This window comes from Mustela erminea, chromosome 14 (genome assembly GCF_009829155.1).
Source record: "Mustela erminea isolate mMusErm1 chromosome 14, mMusErm1.Pri, whole genome shotgun sequence".
In the NCBI taxonomy this organism is placed as follows: domain Eukaryota; kingdom Metazoa; phylum Chordata; class Mammalia; order Carnivora; family Mustelidae; genus Mustela; species Mustela erminea.
The window spans coordinates 78,068,002-78,090,940 of NC_045627.1; the positions used below are offsets into that span (position 1 = coordinate 78,068,002).

The 22,939-nt window shown below is 34.2% G+C and overlaps 1 protein-coding gene and 1 pseudogene across 1 annotated transcript in view; both read left to right on the forward strand.

The window, feature by feature from the left end:
- The window catches only part of CCDC172 (coiled-coil domain containing 172), a 56,298-nt gene extending 34,656 nt beyond the window's left edge, over positions 1-21,642 (forward strand). Inside the window, exons 6-9 of the mRNA XM_032313050.1 lie at positions 2,805-2,906; positions 3,256-3,358; positions 19,109-19,196; positions 20,041-21,642. Of these exons, the coding sequence (XP_032168941.1) occupies positions 2,805-2,906; positions 3,256-3,358; positions 19,109-19,196; positions 20,041-20,076 (329 nt within the window). The 3' untranslated portion in view covers positions 20,077-21,642. The remainder of the gene's footprint in view (positions 1-2,804; positions 2,907-3,255; positions 3,359-19,108; positions 19,197-20,040) is intronic.
- Positions 2,628-2,732, forward strand: LOC116573829 (annotated as a pseudogene).
- Positions 21,643-22,939: the final 1,297 nt, after the last annotated feature.

The window sequence follows — 22,939 nt, forward strand, 5'->3', positions numbered from 1 at the left end:
CAAAATGGATAAAAGTTTCTTAAACCATTAAACAAACATTTGCCATATGACCCAGCCATTCTACAACTAGATACACCAGAGAAGTGAAACTTAGGTCCACACTAAGTTTTTAGAAAATTTATTCACTGTAGCCAAAAACTGAACATAACTCAAATGTCCATTAAGAGGTAAATGGATAAACAAAATTTCTGTACCCATGCCGTGAAATACTCAGAGATAAGAACAGATCTGCTCACAGACAACACAGATGCGTCTCAAAAGGATATGGTGACGGAAGGAAGCTGGGCACAGAAGAATACATACTAAATACAAGGCAAACTGTGTGGGACAACAAGCTGATCAGTGGTTGCCAGTGTCAGAATGAATAAATTGCAAAAGGGCAGAGGAAGCTTTTGGTATTGATAGAAACACAGTTTCTTGATTGTGGTGGTGTTTTCACGAGTGTATGTGAGAACCAAAACTCAGAGAATTGTATGCTGTTAGGTGGATATACTTTATGTTAATTATTCCTCCAAAAATTGGTAAAGAAAAAAGTCCTTGATACCACAAATACTGTGGGAGCCCTCTCTTTTGTGTCCTTTCTTCCAGAAGTATGGGTTTATTTTAATAGATTTGCTTCCATAGTACCTGGTACTGTTGGTCTTTGTACTTGCACAAAACGCATCCGTCTCTATGTATATTTTAACATTTTTATATGAAACTTTAAACTCTGTAATGGCAGGACTTTGTTTAATGCTCTGTCTCTAATAGTATGAAAGAGATAATTATGAATTGATAACTGTTTCAAAAGAAGTATAAAATGAGGTGTGAATGTATAGTAAGGGAAGTTACCCTGGACCAGGAGTGAAGGAAGATCTCCCGGGGCAAGTGACTTTCAGACTGAGGTCTGAAGGGTGATAGGAATTAGCCAAATGGCAGATTTGAGTCAATATCAGAAAGTTGGATATGTAAGTCAAGAGCTCCGAGGGAGATTTGAGCTGAAACTGTTATATGCAAACAATGAATCATGGGATGCTAGAGCAAAAAACTAATGATGTTCTGTATGGTGACTAAGATAACATAACATAAAAATTAATTAATAATTAATTCAGGAGTCATCCAGGAAAAATGTATTGAAAGTAAATAATAGAAAACTGAGGAACACCAGGATTTTCAAAGCAAGAAGAAGAAAAAGGCCAGTGATGAGTGTGTAAGGTAGGCAGGACACGTTACTGTGTGAAATGGGAGATCACCTCAGGGAGAGAGAGTGTGTGAGGGAGCGATCAGCCCATGTTAAATGTTGCCAAATTGTCAACCATGAAAACTAAGAAGCAGCCATGGAAGGTCCCTTGTAATCTTTAGGAAAAGCAACAGATGGGGGTAGGAAGAGAGGAAGGGTAGAGGCCAAGTTGTAATGGGTTGAGCAGTGAGAACAGAGGAGATGGTGATCATAAGCGCCCACAAGCCCTTGAAGCGAAGTTTCTCTGGATGAGAGAGTCCAGTAAACAGGGGGTTATGAGGTCAGGGGAGGGCTTCTAGTGGGTTATGTGTTGTCCATTTTTCATTTCTGTTGTTTGAGACAGGAGGTATTTGAACATATTAAATGATGATGGATCAGAGCCCATGGAGAAGTAGAGTTGAAAATTCAAGAGAGAAGTAAAGTTCCCAGAGAAGATAGGAAATGGTGCACAGGTGGAGGGATTGGTGGCGATTTCAGAAGAAAACAAAATAAAAGCAAAATCAGTAAACAACCTACATGACCATCAATAAGGGCCTCTAATTATCTGAGTATATATCTCCTTATACTTTTGTCACTAAATTTGTCTCGTAGAATCTACTAATGGAACCGCTAGGTCAGAGAAAAATATTAAGAGACTTAATGTCAAATCAGATTCCTTAAATCACCAAATTAATTAATTTTCCCACCAACTGTTTAGGAGAATGCCGTTTTCTTGTATTATTATCCTATACCATTACCAATGTGGGCATTATCACTGACTTTAATCTTTGCCAATCTGACAAGCAAAAATATTATTTTTATTGTTGCTTTAATTCACATTTCTTTGATTTTGCATGATGTTGAATTTACCTCTCTGAATTTATTAGTCACTTAAATTTCTTTTTATTTTCCTGTGAACAATCTGTTCATACTGTTTGTTCATCTTTCTACATTTCTACTCTTACTGATTTATATGAGCTCTTTGTAAATTAAGGAAGTTAGCTAGTTGTGTGGTGTCATGTGTTTAAATTTTGTGTCCTAATTTATTGTTTACCTTTTGAAAAATTAGGAGATGACTCTTAAAGGATGAATTAGGAGTTTATTGTGGGGAGAAAAAGAGGAAAGCTATTCTAGGTAGAAGAAGCAATATTAGCAGTATTGTAGAAGTGTGTAGCCATATAGTGAGTACTATGCAATGTCATTTTAAATATGCTTTACTTATGAAGGATAGAGTTTTCTTATTATCTCATTGGGAAGCTTGTTTTACTTAGTGATGTTACATTGTTTTGAATTTTCTCTAGGTAGTCTAACCCTCAATTAACTAATTCTTTTGTACCTCATTGTTGCTTAATTAATTCTGGTCAGTTCATTAGAAACAGTTTCTAGACGGCCAAAGAAAGCTTGTTGGGGCTTAAAATTGACCATATGAATCATTTCTCAGCCTTTTGACTAAGATCAAATACAGTATCTGTTCTTATCAGTTTAAAAGTTGACCATATACTACTTAAATTTTTAGTACACACACACACACGTTAATACTTGTTGACATATTCAAGGCAAAGCTAAGTGGCTAAAATATGGCTTTTATTTGTCTATTTGTTTCTAGAAATAAAATCGATGGACCATGATAGTGGCCAGTTATGTGAACTTCAAAAACAAAAGAGTGAATTAGTACAAGAATTACTTACTGTGCAGAGAAAACTTAAAGGTATTATCTTTATGAGCTAGTTTATTTTGCTGATGAATATAGTTACGTATGCATAATGGGTCATATTATTCTTTCCAAGTATACTCACCTATTGAGATACAGTGTTATTATTGGTATAAAGATGAAACAGGTAAAACATTAAAAAAAAAGTGTTAGATCTGATATTTTTAATGTCATAAATTTTGTCAAGATCTTTTTTTATGCCTGTAGTTGCTATATTAAAATAGAAAATTAAGAATCATGAGTGCATACGTTTTATATAAAGCACTAAAAATTAGAGTATTGTTCTTATGAATGAACTCTTCTGTTTATTTTTTTAAAGATTGTAAGCGTTTTCTTAATTGTTTAGTTTTTGAAGATAAAAAGATTGAAGCCATTTGTACTACCAAATACCTAGAGGCAGAAAAAGCAAAGATCAATGAAAAGCCTCAAAATGATGCTGAGTGCTTAAGGTAAGAATTCCCTATTATATTTTGATATAAAATCTGGTAATTTTTCAAGTTGTCAAAGAGATTTCAGCATAAAGCTAAATGTGTAGGCTTTTTTTTAAGTTCCAGATAAAGATATTAATCTGTATTGTGAAATATGCTAATGATAAAAGGCTTCACTGGCTAAAAAGTGGTACATGTAATTTTCACAGTGTATTGGGTTGATAATACTGAAATCAATTTTTTCTTTTACCTCATGGACTTAGTGTTACTCACATCCCAGCAGATTAAAACAAAGCTATTAGTTCCAAAACTCTCCTTTCTATTATTCCTAACTTTTTTTTTTGAAGATGGATGGATTGATTGATTGATTGATTAAAGAGAACAAGAGAGAGCACACAGAGGGAAAGGGAGAGGGAGAAGCAGACTGCCTGCAGACCAGTGAGCCTGATGTGGGGCTGAATTGACCTGAGCCAAAGGCAGACACTTAACTGACTGAGCCACCCAGGCACCCCTTACTTTTTTTTTTTTTTTAATGATTGAAATTATTTTTTATCGTTTTAAATTTGAGGGGGAAAAAATCACAACCTACTATTTTACTTGAAATTTATTACTATTTGTTTTATGGTGAAAGAATGAAATATATTTTCTGTATGGAATATTGAGCTACTTTTTATGTATTTGGATAATGAAAGAATGGCTGGTGTTTGAAACAGCAGAGTCATACACACAAGGAGAAAACCTTCAGTTTGTTAATTTTACTATTGTTTATTAATAATTCAATGTTATATTTGCCAGCCTAATTTCAAAGAAGTTCATCTACTTTCTGGGCTAAATATAAGGAAAGAAACCTCATTACTGAATCTATGAGAAGCCAATGAAGCCTTCTTTTACATAAATCATATAGAAATATGTCCACTAGAGCTGAACAAATGCTTCATATTAGCTGTGTATTGCCTCAGGCCATAATTTTAGTAGATTGTGAGAAAATATTTGCAATTTAATTTTATGTTAAGTTTTATAAGCATGAAATATCAATCTCTTGGGTGATATGTGTGATGCAGAATGAGTTTCTGTAATGACAATCTGCTCATTGATTTTTTTACATTTTCAAAAATGATAGGGCCCACTGGTGACATGATAGTTAGTATTATAAGGGCTTCTGACATGAACTCCAGTTTTGTGGGTTTATCAATCATAAAAATTTGCCCTGGGTTAAAATTAAACACACAGAGTCTGTTAGAGAGTGTTTTTTCCTTCACAGATGGTGACAGAAGAAATTTGAATAAAAAGAAGCATTAGTCTTTATGCACTGTACATTTTTTGCTTTTTAGCACTTATCAAATGAAATGGCAATATTCACCAGTTCGCACTTTAAATTACTTAATATGTGTAGTTTAGTTTGCTTACTGGTATGTTCCATAAAAGTAATTTCAAGTATAAAGAACAAGTCAAAGTATTGAATATAAAGATTTTAGGAAACAGGGCCATAAACCTTATAATTAGTGCAAAAACAAGAAGCTAATAATGGCGAGACATTTATTCAATATCATGAAGGCCAAAATTAAGTTGGTTTTATCCCTAAATTTTGGAATATTCTTTTCCATCTGTGTGTTCAAATGTATACTGAATTCTGTTGCCTTTTTCTTAAGTTTTCAGGTTTAATTACTATTGGTATAGACGCCATTTTTATAACAGGGTTTCTCAAACTTGGCAGTATTGACATTTGGGGCCGCGTTACTCTTGGTTGCAAGAGGACAGCCCTGTGGAATTTAAGACGTTTAGCAGCATCTCTGGCCTCGACCCACTGGATGCCAGCAGCATCTCCCACCCTCAGCTTTGACAACCAAAACTGTCTCCAGACATTGCCAAACGTCCCCTTGACAGAGGGGGGTGGGAAAAATTGTCCCCAGCTGAGAACCAGTTTTATTTTAAGTTGTACTTCTACTTTTATTAAACTTTAACCAGTTAAGAAAGCAATTATAAAATTAATATTAGCTTATGTATATGCATTTATTGTTTCTACTTTTAGTAATTAGAAAATTTTACACATCTTTTATACTGTCTATATCATTAGAATTCTTTCATAATGATTATTATTATTGTTATTTTAAGATTTTATTTATTTATTTGACAGAGAGAGATCACAAGTAGGCAGAGAGGCAGGCAGAGAGAGAGAGAGGAGGAAACAGGCTCCCTGCTGAGCAGAGAGCCCGATGTGGGACTCGATCCCAGGACCCTGAGATCATGACCTGAGCCTAAGGCAGCGGCTTAACCCACTGAGCCACCCAGGCGCCCTCGAATGATTATTTTTTTAATTAATCTGCCATGTTCAGATTATTTGTTGGACTCTGTCTTGATGCCATCCTTTAGTATAAAGAACTAGTACTCTAATTCACAGTGGTTTCATGGTCTCTCCTTTAGGTCATCATTTCCAGTTTATAAATACCAAGATGCTTATTTATTTAAAAGATTCTATTCTGAAGAGTGTGGGATCATTAATTAAATATTTTAAGGCAGCTAACTTGTAGAATATTGCTATGATTAACACTTAAGTCGAAGGTTGGGTTAAATTCATAAGAAGCTCCTGGAAGACTGTATAACTATGACTGATCTAGTTCTTTCATATAGTTCAGAGAGGATAGAAAAGATAAACGTTGGTTCTAGAGAGGCAGAAAGCATAGAGGTTAAGATTACAACCCCGTTAAAATCCCAGCTCTGCTATTTACTAGGTTAGTAACCTTGGACAAACAATTTAACTTGTCTGTCCTCAGTCTCCACATCTATAAAATGAGGTTCATTATAGCACCTACCTCACAAGATTATAGTAAAAATTAAATGACTTAAAAACCCTTAGAACAGTGCTTAGAACATAGTAAATGCTCTAAAATTAGATACAATTATAATTATATAATTACTTATAATTACATTTTTATTTCATATTATCCATGAGGATTTCATTACTTTCAAGCTTTTTTCTCATTTTTTTTCTCTCAATTTCTCCCCATTGAGAATGATACTCACTGTGGGCTTTTTGTCAATAGCTTTTATGATATTGAGGTGTGTTCCCTTTATCCGTACACTGTGAAGAGTTTTAATCAAGAATTGGGATGTGTACTTTGTCAAATGCTTTTTTTGCATTAATTAGGAGGATCACGTGGTTCTTGTCCTTTCTTTTATTAATGTAGCATATCACATCGAGTGATTTGCTGATGTTGAACCACCCTTGCAACCCTGGAATAAATCCTACTTGGACATGGTGAATAATTATTTTAATGTACTGTTTGTTCCTATTAGCTAGTATCCTGGTGAGAATTTTTGCATTCGTGTTCATCAGGGATATTGATCTGAAATTCTCCTTTTTGGTGGGATCTTTGTCTGGTTTTGGGTTCAAGGTAATGCTAACCTCGTAGAAAGAGTTTGGAAGTTTTCCTTCTTTCTTTTTTGAAACAACTTCAGAAGAATATGTATTAATTGTTCTTTAAATGTTTAATAGAATTCCTCTGGGAAGCCATCTGACCATGGACTCTTGGTTATTGGGAGATTTTTTATTGCTGCTTCAATTTCCTTGCTGGTTAGGGGTCTGCTCAGGTTTACTATTTCTTCCTGTTTCAGTTTTGATAATTTCTATGTCTCTAGGAATGTATCCATTTCTTCCAGATTGACCCATTTGTTGGCCTATAGTTATGCATAATATGTTTTTAAAATTGTTTGTATTTCTTCAATGTTTGTTGTGATCTCTCCTCTTTCATTCATAATTTTGTTTATCTGGTTCCTTTCTCTTTTCTTTTTGATAAGTCTGTTCAGGGGTTTAATGATCTTATTAATTCTTTCAAAGAATGAGCTCCTAGTTTCACTGATCTCTTCTACTGTTCTTTTGGTTTCTATTTCATTGGCTTCTGCTCTTTTTATTAATTCTCTTCTCATGCTGGATTTAGGCTTTATTTGGTGTTCTTTTTCTAGCTCCTTTAGGTATAAAGTTAGGTTGTATATTTGAGACCTTTCTTGTTTCTTGAAAAAGTCTTTTATTACTATATACTTCCCTCTTAGGAGTGCCTTTGCTACATTCCAAAGGTTTTTGTTTTTTTTTTAAAGATTTTATTTATTTATTTGACAGAGAGAAATCACAAGTAGATGGAGAGGCAGGCAGAGAGAGAGAGAGGGAGGCAGGCTCCCCACCGAACAGAGAGCCCAATGCAGGGCTCGATCCCAGGACCCCGAGATCACGACCCGAGCCGAAGGCAGCAGCCCAACCCACTGAGCCACCCAGGCGCCCCGATCCCAAAGGTTTTGAACAGTTGTGTTTTTATTTTCCTTTGTTTCCATGAATTATTTTAATTCTTCTTTAATTTCCTGGTTGACCATTTATTCTTAGTAGGATTCTCTTTAACCTCCATGTATTTGACATCTTTCCAAATTTCCTCTTGTGATTGAGTTCAAATTTGAAAGCATTGTGGTCTGAAAATGTGCAGGGAATGATCCCAAACTTTTTGTGTGTGTGTGTGTGTTTTTTTATCCCAAACTTTTGATACCAGTTGAGACCGGATTTGTGATCAGTATGTGATCTAATCTAGAGAATGTTCCATGTACCCTTGAGAAGAGTGTGTATTCTGTTGCCTTAGGATGGAATGTTCTGAATATATCTGTGAAGTCCCTGTAGTCTGGTGTGTCATTCAAAGACCTTGTTTCCTTGCTGATCTTCTGCTTAGATTATCTGTTCATTGCAGTGAGTGGGATGTTAAAGTCCCCTAATATTATTGTATTATTATCAATATATTTGTTTAATTTTGTTATTAATTGGTTTATATAATTGGCTGCTCCCATGTTAGGGACATAAATATTTACAGTGCTTAGATCTTCTTGTTGGATTATGATATAATCCCTTTAGTTATGATAACAGTATCCTTTCTCATCTCTTATTTCAGTCTTTGGTTTGAAATCTAATTCCAGCTTTCTTTTAATGTCCATGAGCATGATAAATTGTTTTCTACCCCCATCACTTCAGTCTGGAAGTGTCTTTGGGTCTAAAAGGAGTCTCTTGCAGACAGCATATCAATGGGTCTTGCTTTTTTATCCAGCCTCATACCCTGAGTCTTTTGATTGGGGCATTTAGCCCATTTACATTCAGAGTAACTGTTGAAAGATAGAAACTTAGTGACATTGTATTACCTATAAATTCACTGGTTCTGTATATTGTCTCTGTTCCTTTCTGGTCTATGTTACTTTTGGGCTCTCTCTTTGCTTAAAGGATTCTCTTTAATATTGCAGGGGTGATTTAATGATCACAAATTCTTTGTTTCTGTTTTTCCTGGAAGCTTTATATCTCTCCTTCTATTTTGAATGACAGCCTTGCTGGATAAAGTATTCTTGGCTGCATATTTTTCTCATTTAACACCCTGAATATATCATGTGAGTCCTTTCCGGCCTGCCAGGCCTCTGTGGACAGGTCTTCTGCCAGTCTATTGTTTCTACCCTTGTAGGTTATGGACCTCTTGTCCCAAGCTGCTTTTAGGATTTTCTCTTTGTCCTTGAGATTTGCAAGTTTCACTATTATATGTCAAGGTGTTGACCTATTTTTATTGATTTTGCGTGAGGTTCTCTTTGCCTCCTGGAATTGAATGTCTGTTTTCTTCCCCAGATCAGGGAAGTTCTTTGCTATAATTTACTCCAGTATACCTTCTGCCCGTTCCTCACTCTTTTTCTTGGATCCCAATTATTTTAATATTGTTTTGGTTTATGATACCACTTATCTCTCAAATTCTCCCCTTGTGATCCAGTAGTTGTTTATCTCTCTCTCTCTCATCTTCTTTATTCTCCATCATTTTATCTTCTATATCACTAATTCTCTCTTCTGCCTCATTTATCCTAGCATTTAGAGCCTTCTTTTTTTTTATTGCATCCCATCAATACCCTTTTTTATTTCAACTTGATTACGATTTTAGTTCTTTTATTTCTCCAGAAAGGATTCTCTAGGTCTTCCATGCTTTTTTCAAGCCCAGCTAGTATCTTTATATTCATTATTCTGAACTCTAGTTCTGACATCTTACTTATATCCATACTGATTAGATCCCTGACCAATAGTACTGCCTCTTGTTCTCTTTTATGAGGTGGGTTTTTCTCTCTTGTTATTCTGTCTAGAGAAGAATATATGAATGAGGGGGAAAAAAATACTACTGATACCAGAGAAATATACACTAAACAAATCAGAAGAGACTCAAAACTTAAAAACAAATTAAAAAAAAAAAGAGTATAATCAGGTCAACAGAATAGAGCAATACACTGGATCCTGTGTGTAGTTAGGTCTGTTTTTTTAGTAAACTAGATCCCAAAATTGTGAAGAAAGAAAAACTTACATATGTACAAAGATAAAATAAAATAAAATAAAATGATAGGTTGTACCTGTAAAAATGAAAATTAAAGAAAGACTTGCTGAAAGTGGTTGCTTATCTATTTGTAGAATTGCAGCAATTCTTTTCTTAGATCTCTAGTTGATTTTGTAGGTATTCAGAATGATTTGATAGCTATCTAGCTGAATTCCCGGGACCAGACAAATCTAAGGTCTCTTATTCCTTCACTATCTTGGACTCCTTCCACCTGTCTTTTAAATGCATGAGATCCCAAAAGGTTAATCACTGAATCTTCTTTCTTTATATTCTTTATGGGCTACCTCATATGCTCTAATGATTTTAGTTATCACAGATAGATAATTTCCAAATATTTTTCCTAAATCCCTCTTTCTTAAATTCCAGTCCTGAATTCCCAACAGTTTAATATAAACATAGATCTGAGTGATGTTGTGCTGATTAAATAAGCAAAAAAAAAAAAAAAAAAGGCAAAAACAAAAGTCTTATCAGAGGTTCAAAGGTCTTATCGTGGGCAAACCACCCTGAACATGCTCAATCTGCCTAATTTCAAAAGCTAAGCAGGGTTGGGCCTGGTTAGTACTTGGATGGGAGAATTCAGAGGTCTTCATAATCTGGGTCCTTCCACTATCTTCCTGCATTTTTATCACATACCCTAAACTACTAGTGCATCAGAATACGGTTTATGGAATTCTGAATATGACACAGGAACTCATACCTCTATCTTTTTTCCTTCTCCACGAGCTAAAATCTAACTTAGTCCTTAAGGCCCCGTTCACATGTCATTTTTTATGAGTTTTGCTCAAATCTAAAATGTAGCAGGCATTTTTGATGTATTTCTAATTCCTATCATTCTCACCCCACCCTAATCCATTATCAAGTTTTGTTGCTTTTACCTACAAAATGTTTCCTGAGTCCTTCCAGTTCTCTCTTCCCATTGCTAACGTCTTGGTTCTAGCCACCACTCTCTGTTACCTGGATCACAGTAATAATCTTCTTCTTTTCCCCATTCTTCCATTTTTGCACCAGCCAATCCATTGAAATTGAATCATGTCATTGAAATCAGTCAAAGGCTTCATAACAAACATAATAAAACCTAAAATCCTTAGTATGGTCCTATCACAATGTGGCCTCTGACCACCTCTCTTGATGTCATTTTCAGCTGTGGTCCCCTCTTCACTCTGCTCCCTCAAGCACTCCCAACTTTTTTCCACTTAAGGACCTCTTTTTCTGCCTTTCCTTCTCTTCAAATGATCTCTTAGCCCTTCTGTCTGTCTATCTCCTACCTATGTGGAACATACCCTGTCCTTTAGATTTCAATTGAAATTTTCCTCAGAGAAGCCCTCCCTTACCCTATGATCTAAATTTGTTTTTACTTTTTTTAATAACACCGTATATTTTTCCTTTATAGCACAGATTCTATTTTGTAATTATGTACTTACATGCTTTACTTTGTTAGTATCTGTGTCTGCCATGTGCTCCACAAGAAAAGAGATCTTGTCTACTTGGTTTACCATTGTGTATTCATGGGTACAGATATGGGTACAGAGCTTGGCATATAGTAGGCATTAAATAAATAAATGAATAAATGAGTGTAATAAGTTGTGAAAGCTTTCCTCTACTGTACATTTCTCTGTGTTCATAGAGAGTATGCTTATAATTCTGTTATATCATTAATCATATTATATAATTTGTATCAATCTATCTCACTCAGTGGGGAATTCCCTTTACTTACTTTTCCTTTTTCTATCAGTCTCACATCTAGCACAGTCAAGGGCACATAGTGTTCAATAAATATTTGCTCCAGTGATTGAGTCTACATATAATTTTATTTTCAGTACAAAGAAGATACAAGTCTTTCACATATTTTCAATGTTATTTGCAAAGATGTGGTATATTCTCACCACTGGGATAGCCTGATGGAGTTCTTTTTCCACTCCTGATTTTTTCCTCCATATGGAAAAAGCTATATAGGTGTAATCCCCCCAGCCTTTCCCCAACACCTTCCTTTCTTTTTGGAAGTTGGGGAGGAGTGACTCAATCTGGCTGGTGAATTTGGGAGGGTGAACTGGAGCCTTGCCCCTTTTCTTTCCCTATTTCTTTGGAAGCTGGCCTACCTCAGACAGTGTATGTTCCTTTCTGCTCCTCTGTCCCTTAAATTTTACAGTGCTAGGAGTACATAAGAGAGCTTGTTGTATCCAATTGTGTCTGTAAAGATGTGCATTAGGTTAGTCTAATTCTGGGTTTCACTATTTAGTGAGCCCTTCGCTTGTAGATATAAGCCACATTCTCCAGTATTTGCTACATTTGTAGTAAATGTGATTATTTTCTGCTTTCCTTATTTCTCAATTGGGCAGGAAAGAAGAATGTTATGTATTGGGCCCTTTCAAACTCCCAACACCTATTATTTTTCTATTATTGCCCAACATCAGGGCCACCAAAATATAGCTCTTGATCATGACTTTTCATTTGCTCCAAATACTGACATACCAGACAACTTGAAACATTTCAGGCATTTCCTTACCCATGAAACCTTTTTCTAGAATGCTTTTACATTTTCTGTAACCAGCATTTGTGCCTGTTTAATACATTGGGAAGTTTATTTCAGAAATGAAGCTGCAAAGTCAACAGCATGGGATTTTCCTTCTGAACTTTTGAAGATAGTGTGGTTTTGTGAAGAGATATTTACAATGGAAACTGCACGAAAGTTAATACTTACCTCCTACTGAGAGACTTTAAATGCATTTATATGAAGTAGTAAATCAGTGCTGTTGCCTTTTCAGTGAAAAGTCATCCAGTTAAGTTGGTTGTAGAGGTCACATTGATTGGTCCTTCAATTTATAAGAAGCCATAAATACATGATGGTATTCAAACACTCCCAACTTTTCTAAAAGATACCCAGATAAATATGTATATTTACACACATTTATTTTTTTTATCTTACCAGATGTATATAGGTGTTTTAAAATTATGAGACTAGGCTATGTAGACTGAATCCAAAATTCAAACACTACGAAAATATAAAACATCAAAGTCTCCTCTCTTATCACCTTATTCCAGAAATCCCCTGTGTAGCCATTGTTAAAATTTTGACATGTATCGTTTCAGTTTATATCTGTGTGTGTGTGTGTGTGTGTACATACGTGCCATGTGTGTGCATTTAGCATAAAGTGGGATCAGAATTACTGGTCTGTAATTTGCTCTATTACTTAGCAAAATATTATAGATATTTCCCATATTAGTTTGTGCTGATCAGCTTCATTCTTCTTTAATGCCAGTATATGGAAATGCCATATTGATGTAGCCTTTCTACCACTGACAGATATGTAAGAGTTTCTACATTTTTGTATTTGAAGACTTTTTACACATGTATCTTTAAATACTTGTGGGAGTGTTTCTGTAACATTATTAGAATAAGCATTATTTAGTAGAGTAATAAGAATTATAATCCTGGCTGCCCGGAGGAAATAATGCACAGGTACCTTGCAGTGCTTTGTAATATCAACAAGAATGAACTCCAAGTTGGTAAGTGTAGTAAGATCTCAGCATTAAAGTTTCTGGAAAATACCAGTCAAATAATTATATACCTGTAGCCAATCCATTTCTCTCTTTTTTTAACATTTATAAAATATGAAAATCCCCATTTAATTCCAGGATTATTCTTAGCTATGTATTTTGTTGACTATTTCTGTTGACTCTGCATCTTTTCTAGTAAAACTTCATCATTTATTCACTAACAGAAGTGTCTCTACAGCATTGATTATGTAGCCTTCAAGCTAATAGAGATCTCCTGTTTTGTGAATTCTTGGCACATACTATAGTTACTAAAGCTTCTAAGTAAATACAAGGGAAATTTTGATGACAGAATCAATTGATTATTTTAAACATTATATTCCAATGTAAATGTGACTATTTGTAAATGTTCCTAAACTTTGAAATAATTTTGTTTACTGCAGAAGCCATGTATAAATGTTAAAGTAATCATTTTCAAAAATCACTCATGTCTTTAATAGAAAACAAATTTTTTCCATTTTCATATGTTTACCTTTATGAACTACCCCTTTTGGTAAGGGAGTAGGAAGATAAGAGGAAATATGTGGTTAAAAAAGATGCCTAATTCAGCTCACCCAGGATTTGAAATAATGGAGATGCTGTTGGGACACATCCCCTGTTTACCTCCTTCTAAGCAGTTCTCTCTGGTTTGGCCTGACACACCTGTGAAGATTGTGACCTGTCTTCTGGTGGCCTGGACTGGGGGAAGGCGTAATTAGAACACTGAAATTCTGGTTTCACACATTCAACTTTTAAACCTACTTTCAGAAATAAATTGTATATGAAAGAGGATGACCTGTATGTCTTCAAAAATAGTGTGTTTGTGTTTAAATTTCACTAAAGTATTTTCATATGAATTAATACAGAGAAAGACTATTAGGAAAATCAAGCCATGGAAACACTAGCAAAAAGTTCTGGTGTGATTAAGGAAACCAAAAAGGATAAAATTAATACACTTAATATATAAGATTTAAAATTCCATGTGTCGAGGAAGTTCAGCATGGAATGGTGAACTGGGAGAAATTTATAGTAGTTACAACAAAGAATAACAGCATGCCAAGTAATCAACTGCAAAAAAGAAATAGTCAGAAAACACTAAAATCAACAGTTTTCATTCATGTATTTCTCCAACAAACATGCATTGAATGCATACTTTGTGTCTAACACTGTACAAGTTAGTAGGGATACCAAGACGAATAAGTGAGATGCAAATTAAAACCACTGAACATCATTTTTCTATCAAATTTTGAAAGACATTCTTAAGTGACCATACCGAAGTTGGCAAGGGTGCGGTACAGAAATAATTCTTACATCGCTGAGACAGTATACATTGCATATATTCCAAATGCAATTTGGTGTCCATAAATCACTGAAAGCATCTTAAAAATGTTCATGTAATTTAACCTAAAAATTACACTTACGAGTTCTATCCAAAGGAAAATAATTCTAAGTACAGAGGAAACTTTATGCACAAAGGTGTTCACAGAAATGTTATTTATGGTAGAGAAAAAAACAGGAACAACTTAATTGCTATACCATAAATGAACAATTAAGTTAATTCTGGTGTCACTACTTGGACTACTACATATTTCTTTTATATGGTATTAATTGGCATGTGTAATTAACTGAGAAAAATATAAGTGTTACCATTAGGCAAAAGAAAAAAAACTTGAAATAAAATTACATAATCACCATTATATGGAAACAGAAGACCATAATGACATATACCTAAATTTCAATATCATTTGAGTTTGTGTTTTAGGACTTTGGGTGAAATTTTTCCTTCTTTCCACTGAGTACTTGTGTACAGTTCTGTAGCTAAAATGAGTATTCTTTTAGTAAGTTCTTTTAGTAAAATATACCTAAATTCTATTATCATTTGAGCCTGTGTAAGTACTAGGACTTTGGCTGAAATTGTCCCTTCATTCTACTTAAATAGTACTTGTGTACAGTTCTATAGCTAAAAAGAATGTTCTTTTAGTAAAGCCTTTTCTAGAATACTTAGCAGTAACTGAAAAAAAACTGGAATTGGCAAAAAATCACAAAAATACACGAAACATAAGTCTTGCACAACTAACTATAGCAGTATTGGCCCATCCTTGTCATTATTTGATGATTCAGAGAAAGGTGACAATAACCAGTGCAAACTGCCCTGAGTTATTGTGCAGCAGGTGAAGGAAGTCCTTCTTGACTCCTGTAGGCAATCAGTCTATGCACTGAAGCGTGAGATCTGCTTACCATTATATAGCTTTGGCTAGCTGCAAATGTTTTAGTATTCATACCATTATTATCCAGCCTCTTTTAAAGCTAGCAACAGCAATTTTTTCTTTAAGTGCAGATCTAAATTCTACAGCCTGATTATATGCTGAATAGTGAAATACTTCCTATAATTCGCTCTAAATGCCCTCCTTAATTTCAGTAGTCTCTCATTCTCACGGTTAGCTAACTGAAAGGGAAAGTGGTCCACCGCCCAGCTCTGAGGGCATGAAACATCTCACGGAACCTGCAGTTCATTTAAACTGAAAAGGGGGAGGAGCGAGTGTGGATGGTGCAGTGGAAGAAAGATGGCTACCATTTTATTTGAAGAGATAAATATATTCAAATGAAGCCTGAAGTACATTGTATAGCTCTCCACAGTACATTCTAATTCTCCATTTAGCTTTCCACTTACTCTTTAAAAATATTCATTACAAGGCTTTTTATGCTTATGTAAACATCTAATGCTCAAAATTAATAACTTGTTCTATCTTTCCTACTTGAGCATTCCTTCGGAATTCCTATTTACTACTAAATTCATCAAAGTTCAGAACACAATGAAGTTCACATGTATAGGGTATTATTTCCTCTTCCATCCCTACAATTATTATGTTTTTCTTCCCTGACTATGTGTAAGTTGTAAAGTATAAAAATACAATGATGTACTTACTGTATGGTGACTAAACTAACACAATAAAAAACATTTTAAAAATACGGCATTGACTTTGTTTATATGTACAAGATCCATTTTCATTTTTTTGCACATGGATAATCAGTTGTCCCAGCAACATTTATTGAATGGTTTCCTCTTCCTCTAGTGATCTACAATGTGACATCTTGTATTAAAAAAAATAATAATAATAAATTATTTAAAAAAAAGAAAGATACTGGTCATTAAAAAATAAAAATAATAATTGATCATGGATATAACTCTAATTCTATCTTCTATTCTGTTTCATTGGTCAGTTCATTCCTTACTGCTCAGAACTGCCTTAATTACTACTAAATGCATACTATTCCATTTTAAATATTTAATTACTCTTAATTTACGATGAGTCATGATACAAGGTAGGATGCCTCCCTTTGTCTTTTTTTTTGTTGTTGTTTTCTCAAGGGTTTATTGTTTATATTTGGCTCTTTGCTTTTTATGTACATCTCTGAATCAATTTATCATATCCATGAAAATCTGTTGAGATTTGGTTACAATTGCACTTATCATTATAGTTACTTTTAAGAGACTTTCTATGTTTATGAAACTGAGAATTCCTGTCTATGAACTTAGGATATCTCAGTTTGTCTTTTTAAAATATCTTTTAATAAAACTTTATAATTTTCTGTTTATTGATCTTTCACATCTTTGGTAAGTTTCAATTTTAGGTAGCTTGTAGTTTAAGATGCTGTTGTAAATGGTGTGTTTATTTTAAATGGTATGTTCTAATTGTTTATTGCTGGTACGTGAAAATATATACAGGTTTTTGTATGTTGATTTTATGGCCACTGTCTTTGCTAAACTCTGTTTCTTAAAATAATTATTACAGAAGATTTAAAACACATTCAAAGGTAAAAGAGAAAAATATAATGAATTGTATGTACTCATCACTCAACTTTAACAGTTCTCCCTTTACGGCCAATCTTGTTTCATCTCTCTCTACTTGTTTTTCTGCTTTATTACTTGAAGCAAATCATATATATCATATAATTCATAGGTGTCATTTTTTTTTTTGTTTGTCTGAATTTTGTTCAAATTAGGTCTACACATGATAATCAGTTGATAAGTCTTTTAAATCTCTTTTATCTTGAAGATCCCCCTTCCTTTTCTTTTTTAACTTGTAATTTATTTGTTGAGGAAATTAATTTTTTTATTATGTAGAGTTTCCCTTGATTTGGATGTAGTTGATAATATTCCCTTTTGTAGGATTAAATCTGTTTGATTTATATGTGTAAGTTGGTAATTGGATCTAAAAACTTGATCAAATTTAGGCTGAATTTTTTTTTTTTCCTTTTTTGGCAAAGCTGTATCATAGGTGGTGGTGTTTTTCCATCAGGAGGCCTAGTGCCTCTTGTTTTGGAGGTGTTAGTGGCCACAAGTGCTCAGTTCTTGGTGACTATCTGATTATTTTTTATATTTTTTTCTGTGACCTAGACCAAATTATGCTTCAGAAGTAAACCGCTCTTACAATGAGTGTTTATTTCTGCTCACACTTCATACATGTTCATTGGGCATTAGCCACACTTCTGGATCTTTATTCTGTAACCAAGTGTGAAGGAGCAGCCTCTATGGCATATAGTCATATCCTTGTCAATACTTGGAATTCCTTGTTTTTCATTTTAGCTCTTCTGGTGGGTGTGTAATAGCATTTTATTGTGTTTTTCTTTTGTATTTCCTTGATAACTAACAATGTTGAGCACCTTTTCATGTTTTTGTTAGCCATTGTAGATCTTTTGTGAATGATAATCTGGTAGAGATTTGTGCCGGGGGGGAGGGGGAATGCCCCTTTTCCATTGTGTTTTCTTTTTCTTATTGACTTGTAGTTCTTCATGTATTATGGACACAATCTCTTGTCTCTGCTGACTTTTACGTATGGTGGCTCGCCTTCTTGAGTGCTTGGTGATCTTTGATTGTGAGCTCATGGTTTTCTCTTAATCACTGGGAATCCTGTAGGTCTAAATATGTTAAACTTTCCTTCAGAGAGATTTTCTTTTGCTTCTGCGAATACACAGGGAATGCTACTGACCTAAAACCCTTTCAGACTTTCCTTAAGGGTTGGAGCTCAGCAGAGGTTCAAGTCTACCTATTCACTTCACCTTGTGACTGGCCCAGCCAGCATAGGTTTGTGAGATCAGTGTTGCTCCCTTGAGGGCAGCCTCATCTGCCCCCTGCCCTGGCTTTCTGCCTCTCCAGTCGCAGTCCATGGCTTTTCTTTAAGTTTTTCTTTTTGGAAGGAATATTAGTCCTAATGCTAGAAATAGAGGACAGTTTTTCACTATTTTTTTTACATTAAATATAGACATAAAATATTTGTTTAAATTTCCAAATATTCAAAGGATTAAAGACTTAATAGGAAGAAAGACGTTGATATTGCTTTCTCACTCTAAAATTAAAATATATTTTTAATTACATATGTGTACTATAAAGTTAATGTTTAATTTTAGTTCAAGAAGAAATCTCAGAGGTCATTTTTTCCTGTAATTAAAATTTTGCAGGTGAAGTTCAGAGAGGCTAAATGATTTAGCCAAGGTTTTTCAGCTTGTTAGTGGCCAGGACTCAAACAGCGCTCTTCAGACAGTACTATATTTTTCCCCACCAAAATGTGTTGCTCTTTTAATTAACCTAAAATTGTCTATTATTTGTTTAGTCTGCCTTATTTTCTTTATGGAGGTTTTTTTTTTTTTTTTTTTACTTCTTCACAATATTATATAGTCTTTCTAGAAGTATAGAGAATTGAAATTTCTTTCCAAATTCTTTAGTGTTAAAATTCTGATGATAGAATGATGATGATAAAATTCTGACTACAGTTATAAATCTGCCTCTATCCATAGGATAAAAAAAATATTATAAAAGTTTATTGCTGAACTCATAGGGTGAATTTTTCCTTTAAAACAGACTTAAAAAAGAATTAGAACTTTATAAGGAAGATGACATGCAAAGTGCTTGGGAAGCTCTCCAAACAGAAATAGAAGTTTTGGAGTTGGTAAGCCACCACTGATTGTTTAACTTCTCTTCAGCATGCTTTTCCCTACTGGCAAGAGTAGGTTTGCTGGGATACATATCACTGAACTAGTGCTTTGCCCTTCACAGGGATTTTCACTAGATACAAAAAAATAAAATAGCAACAAGAAGCAAAACTAAGGTCCGGATATAAATCTCTGAAGTGTTTTGAGTTCCTGGAGAGTTAGGTGCTACATAAAGCAAATTTATATTCAAAGATAATATGTACAATTTCAACCTAAGTTAAAAAAAAAAATCCAAACCTGACCTTTCAACATTCTCTTGACTGAAACCATTATTAGAGGATTAATGCACTGAAGGAGTTTTAACTATCATAATGCTTAAAAGCTTTTTGTTTTTGATAGGCATAAATTATACTTTTATTATATTTGATCCTAAAACTTTCTTATTACGATTTTTTATGATCTCAAGAACTTTGGATTCAATTATTGGAAACTTATTTTCGGATTGTGTGGGAGCACTTTAAATTGCTTTTAACCTCTTACTTTGGTTGTTTATAAAATGAATGTAGTATTTGCCACGCTCCATTTTAATGGAAGACATATATAGCTACCTTTAAAATATGTTAAAATGTAATTTTAATTTAGTACATTACATATTGTTTCTTTATTTTCTGTAAACATTTCATGTTTAAAAATGTTCCAGTAGCTTATGTCAGGATTTATTTATATTTTTTATAAAAACTTTCAAGAAGAAGATTTTAAAATGCCCAATTATTGTTACGTTAAATTTACATGAACTTTATGGAATTCCATCATTAGGAATTTAATTTTCCTCATGAATAATTTCTGTATTTTTCTTTTCAGACATTGGCACAGAAGGATCTTCAGGAAAATAAATAACTTGTGGAGAGCTGACCAAAGCTCTCCAAAGTTTGATGAAAGCATCTTAAAATCAAATCTTTGTGATAGATACACGAACAATACCCATTACAACAGCTTTTTGTGGAAAACGTGAGGTTCAGAATGTTCAAAGTTGTTGCTACCTAGAATTGGTATATTAGCACTTTAAAAATGTAATTTTTTTGTCTTGTTACTTGCTGGAACTTTAAAGCTCTTTATAGGGTTTGATTTTGTTTCTAAAGGAAGAAAAAAGGACAGGTGGATACTGTGTTCTCCGGCTTCTTATCTCCCTTGACCCTTAAGCTGATATGTACTTTCTGATGTTGTTCATTTTTTGTTGCAGTTTACCTTGGGTCCAATCACACCCTGGGAGAGAGAAATGATCAGATTATTGACTCAATTTTGTCCCTGCCATTTCCACCAACAAAGATGTTCACTTTCATTTTAATCCTTCTCTCATCTTAAAATGTTTGTTGACAAAGGTCCTTCGTGGCCTTTCATGTGCAAAAGCCAGTTTTCTGCTCTTTTCTCTAGATGTGTCTATGGAGTTAAGTTTGGGGCTCCTGCTGCCTTTGCCAGCTTCGTGCCTGGCAGTTTTCTTTCTGATGCCAGTGTTGGTAAAATGAAATAAGTCATCCACCTGGGAATGTACATAATCTCCTGAGGGGCCTCACGATTCATTTTTGCTGAAACATGGCAACTAAAACTCATGTTTATATCAGACTTGGTATTTCCACCAAATTTGCAGCGTCGTGTAGCTTTCTGTGATTTGCCATCCTGTGTAGGAAGAAAGGTGTATTTTCCCTCGTCTCTAAAAAAGTGTATGGAAACTGTCCAACAAAGCCCTAAATTGTGGTCGGTGTGGGGAGGGAGACAAAATCTGGAGATATATTTCAAAGTACTCAGTGAAAAATGTTAGATCATTTTTTCTTTTGTGGTTATAGCTGAATGAGTTTAACATCAACTATGAAATGTTTGCAAATGTCTTCTCTCTACCGATGATAAGGTGGTCTAGTTTCAGAACAAGGTTATTTTGGGATAACTTTCTGTATATGTTGTTTTATACTCTTATTTTTTAAAAATCGGTAAAGTTAAAACTCTCCTTTGAGATGTGTTGCAGTTGCCATCTGTTTAAATAATTTTCATTTTCAGAAGTGATTTCTTATTTTGATTCCTTAAATATTTGATAGTAAATTACTTTTGCCTAAGAAGAAAACAGTTAATGGTACCAGGGAATTACATTCTATTTTATATATGCAAATATAGAGTAGAAAATGGTTATTGGGATTAGTCATGACTTTAGTTCTGTCTTATTTTATTCCATTTATCTAAATTCTTAGTCTCATGAATATCTAATTATATGTGTATTATATTATTAATATGCTGAGTTTACAGATAAAGCTTTTTTCACTTACCAATAATTTTTGTTCATTATTGGTTTTGTAACTAAATATTAATGTGAACTATAGATCTGTCACATATTTGCATTACTAACACACAACGACATATATGCAGAATAAACTCTTTACTGATACAACTATCTTTTCATATGTGTATCATGTAGGCTATCAGGATTAAATATTCAGTAATGGAATCAGGATTCATATGAACTGAGTTTGGGAAAAAAATGGAAGTTTTGTTATTTTAAAATTCCTATTTTAAGACTTAAACTAGTTTTTAAACAATCAAATGTGTGATTTTTTTTTTGCGCTATGTGGTGGAGTCATACAAAGCACTGCCCATGCGATACCAAGTCAGAATAACTAGGACCACCAGAATCAATGTAATCAAAGGAACAGGTTCACTGAACAAAGGAAGTACAACAATTAATAGAGAGCACTGGGTGTGGTGAAAAAATAATGAATACTGTTAATGCTGAAAATAAATAAAAAATAAATTAAAAAAAAAAAAGAAATCACAGTGTACTAAACTAAACTGCACTGTCAGTGTAATAAACCAGCAGTAGATTTGGTCCATTTTTAGTTTTCTTAAGATAGTATTCATAAACCTCTTAAGTAGGAAAAATAACTAAAATTTCTGGGTAAAAAAGTGTGTCTCAAACTGACTATAATTATTTGGGAAGCAGGACTTTGGCTATTAAGAAAGGCAGTTTTTAAATGAATGCTCATTCATTAAGCAAATAATTCACTAAATTTCCTTATGCTTAGTCATAGCCAAGGCTCAAACTAACCGTGAGTAAGAGTGCTCCACGCTTCTGGGCACAGCATTACAGTCCTTCACTGTGACAGAAGTTCTTCCAGAAGCAACTTTCTAATTCTCAGCTCTCCGTTGGGGATAATAGGAGGATGTATAGATAGTTTGCTGCATATTTTTCCCTGCTGATTAAGGGCACTATTTGGTTAGGGGAAAAACAGCAACAAAATTATAGGATGGGGAGTGTGACCACTGGACTAGAAATTCCTTTCTTCCTTCCCTGCGTTGATTATGAAATGGAAGGAAAAAAATCAAAGAAAAGGAAACGCTTTAAGGTGAATACAGTCAGTCAGATGTGTACATACTACTCATTGTTTTGTCAGTAGTAGTGTTTTCTCTCGTAAAAGAAACAAAAATGGAGGAGTCCTTCGCCTGCCTTTTTTCTCCTTGAACCCCGAGAAACCATGATGAGATTGTTAAAAGTCTAAGATAAGGTCGAAGTCATAGAATTATAATGAATTGGAATCTAGAAATGTCTTAAAAGAGAGGCAGTTGAGATTGGTAATTTATCGTGGAGTGGAAACTATGCTGTGACAAATCTACTGAGTCTCTCACCAGAGGGGTAATTCAGCCGGCCGGCTGCAGATGGACCCGCTGATAGCTTGCACGGGACAGGCCCTGTTCTCAGCATACACTCTGCACAAAGCCC